This window comes from Lygodium microphyllum, chromosome 17 (genome assembly GCF_053477565.2).
Source record: "Lygodium microphyllum isolate KBCC chromosome 17, Lygodium_microphyllum_v1.1.10, whole genome shotgun sequence".
NCBI classification, from domain to species: Eukaryota; Viridiplantae; Streptophyta; class Polypodiopsida; order Schizaeales; family Lygodiaceae; genus Lygodium; species Lygodium microphyllum.
The window spans coordinates 103,498,655-103,501,639 of NC_141151.1; the positions used below are offsets into that span (position 1 = coordinate 103,498,655).

The following is a 2,985-nucleotide window of genomic DNA, read 5'->3' on the forward strand; positions in this document are numbered from 1 at the left end:
TGAAGACCAAAGCTAGATCCTTCAATGCACTATAACTAAGGGGGTTGACTGTATGTAAACCCTCTATATCACATGCATTCAAGGCCTATTTAAAAATACCCTTATCTATGAAATTTAATGTAATAAACCACATATATTTCTTTTCAGTCTGTAAATAACTCCTTTATATGGCACCTTTTTGCATGTAAACAATGTGTAAAAGTTGTATTTTAAAAATACTATATTTTAAATCCACATAATACACTTATATAATTATGAGTAATTTTCGCAAGCACTATCATAATGGCCTCTATGAAAGTTGAATAATCAAAAGAAGGGTAACAAATATTTCACTCCTTGAGACATGAAAATGCATCTTTTTGAAAACTAGGCTAGTAAAAAAGCAAGTCATGCTCATGAAAAAGAAGGCCAAGGCAAAGATCTCATGGCCTTAAGCTATTTACAATCTATTTACACAAACATTTTGATAGTATGTCAATTGTTTTCCCTTGCTTCTAAGGCCAAGATTGTAGAAGCCTAGGCAAGATATGAATGAAGGTTAGGGTGATACTTACAAAATGCCAAGTTAGTATATGGATTGCATTGGAGAATGCCAAGCTAGTGGATGTATGGCATTTAAATAGAGTACTAGCTAGGCCTAGCTGCTTAATGAGACTTTCACACTTATAAATGTAACCATATTCTTGGTAAGGAGGCAAATGACCATGCCATACGACCTCAAATTAAGGTTCTTGGACTTCTTGAAAGTCTAGGAGGTTGTGGTATGGTCCTAAGTGGACACTATGTTAGTACTTGAATTTCACTTGAAAGAGTGACTCGAGAATCATTGGGATATTGGATTAATGATCCATTGTGTTCTTTGTGCTTTTGCCATGGTGGCTTCCTTTTCCTCTTCTTATGAGATGCGATGGAGTTGCTCTCTGATTGATGTCCTTGTTTCTTTCCTTTTTGTGGTGATGTTGGTTGCCCTTGTCTATAAGCCCCATGAATATTTTCACCTCCATCTTCATCATGATGGGTTTTGGAGAAGTGCGGCACAAGTACTTCTTGAAGGTCTCTATTTTCCTTCTCCTTAAGGGGCGCACCTGTAGGAAACCATGAAATCATCCAAATCGCATGTATTAAAACGATATTACAGAACCCTTTTTACAAAGCAATAAATGCATTCAAATTGAATTCTAGAGTTTATTTGTAAATATATCCTAATTTTGTGAAATAAATTAATTATAGGACATGGTACACTTACATTTTTTGTGGTGCACTTCCAAGCCCCCTTGCTCCTCCTCCTCGTTCTCCTCCTTATGTTCATGATCAGTATTGTGGCCTCCAATTGATAACCATCGCCTCACCATGGCTATGGGATTGATCGGCACATTGGAATACGGCCTCCACAGCATGACCTCCGCTATCAAGGTGCTGCTATCGGGCCCCGATGATTCCCCCCGCGTGATACATGATAATATCGATGACACCACGGGCCTCCACACCTTGCTCGCGTCCACCATGATCGCCTCATTGAACCACAGCTGGTCCATCAGACGATCCACGGCATCCATGGCATCTGTACTGCCGACAATATCTTCGTCTTTCCCGATATTGTCCTCATCTTTGTAGCTCGAGGGGCTGGAAGCGATGGAGGGCTCAGAGGAGCAAGCATATGCATGATTGTAGTACAATTCGGGCAGGGAGTCTTGCGTGGAACTAGATAAGGAAGAGTTGAAGGAGCCGATGCTCGAAATGGAGTCAGTGGAAGATACTCGAGAGAGGAGGCCAGAGAGGGGTGCTGCTTTGGATTGACCCGTCATTAAGGACGTCGAGATCGATTTGAGGCAAGATCAGGGCGGAGAGCGAATACGATGATACGAATACGTATGGAGGCACTCCCTGCAGGAGCTGTGAAGGATTGGAAGGCGCTGTGGCAGGAGGATTGAGATCGAGAGAGAGAGAGAGAGAGAGAGAGAGAGAGTATACGTGTGTGCGTGTGTTTATTGACCTAGGGAACCCACGAAACAGCACGGAAAGGCCGAGAGGAAAAATAATCGTATTGACTTCTCACTCACGCAATAGGGCTCCTGGCAATCATTGTAGGTCTAATCGTCAACCCACCAATTAAGGCTGTAGATGCACGGCTGCTTGGACGTGCCGGGAATTCTTCAATAAAGAAGCAACTTCGAAAGGGGTCGTACTGACTCACGCTTAGATCATTCGAGGCTGGATTCTTTGCCCAACGCGATTTGCATGAATCAGTCTTTTTCGTCCCCATCCCGTGTGGACGTTGAGAGCAATGAGTCCTCAAGAAACAAACCTTGTCCGCGCCTCTTGCAACTTCCAAGCAACTCGTTGAGCGATATATAGAGGTCGCTTGGCTAACCTCACACAAACATACACCAATTAGTGGCAATTATTTTGAAGACGAGCACATATAAAAGAGATGATATCCAAATAACTAGTAGCTTTTAGAGTGGACCGGTCACACATAGACCTGCCAGACCTTTTACAAGTCAAATAGGTCAAGTTTGCTAGGTGTGACATGTCTTTTGTGTCCCTTATTTACTAAATTTGTAGTCACCTTTACTTTTAAATGCAAGTAGAGACTAAACGTGTGGCAACACTTTTAGTATGCTACATGCTCTTCTAAATTAGCACATATTAAAGCACCCAAACAATCTATGCTTTAATGTGATCAAATTCTACCAACACACAACTATTTTGTAGGTCCTCTAATTCGAAGCATGTCTACTCAATGCAAAAGCCAGCATCGAGGGACTTTTGCATACATTAAAAGCAACATGCAAGAACTTTTGCACACATGAAAAGGGTCTTATAAATGTTTTTGTCTCTCTAGTGACGAGATAGGGGTATGTGCTCCTTCATGATGTAGCTTTCTCTCTCACTATGCACACTTTCAAAAAGAAGCTCCCTCTCTTCCACACACACTTTCTCTCATAGGGGTGCAAACAAACTAGTTATTATTATTCTCCTTCT

The 2,985-nt window shown here is 41.6% G+C and overlaps 1 protein-coding gene across 1 annotated transcript; it reads right to left on the reverse strand.

The window, feature by feature from the left end:
• Nucleotides 1–335: 335 nt before the first annotated feature.
• On the reverse strand, nucleotides 336–1,982 carry LOC148022214 (uncharacterized). The gene is made up of 2 exons (XM_087696715.1): nucleotides 1,247–1,982; nucleotides 336–1,085 (listed from the first exon to the last, which is right to left on the reverse strand). Exons 1-2 carry the CDS (start codon nucleotides 1,803–1,805, stop codon nucleotides 781–783), a joined length of 864 nt encoding a protein of 287 aa, XP_087552841.1. The 5' UTR covers nucleotides 1,806–1,982; the 3' UTR covers nucleotides 336–780.
• Between the last annotated feature and the right edge of the window lie 1,003 nt (nucleotides 1,983–2,985).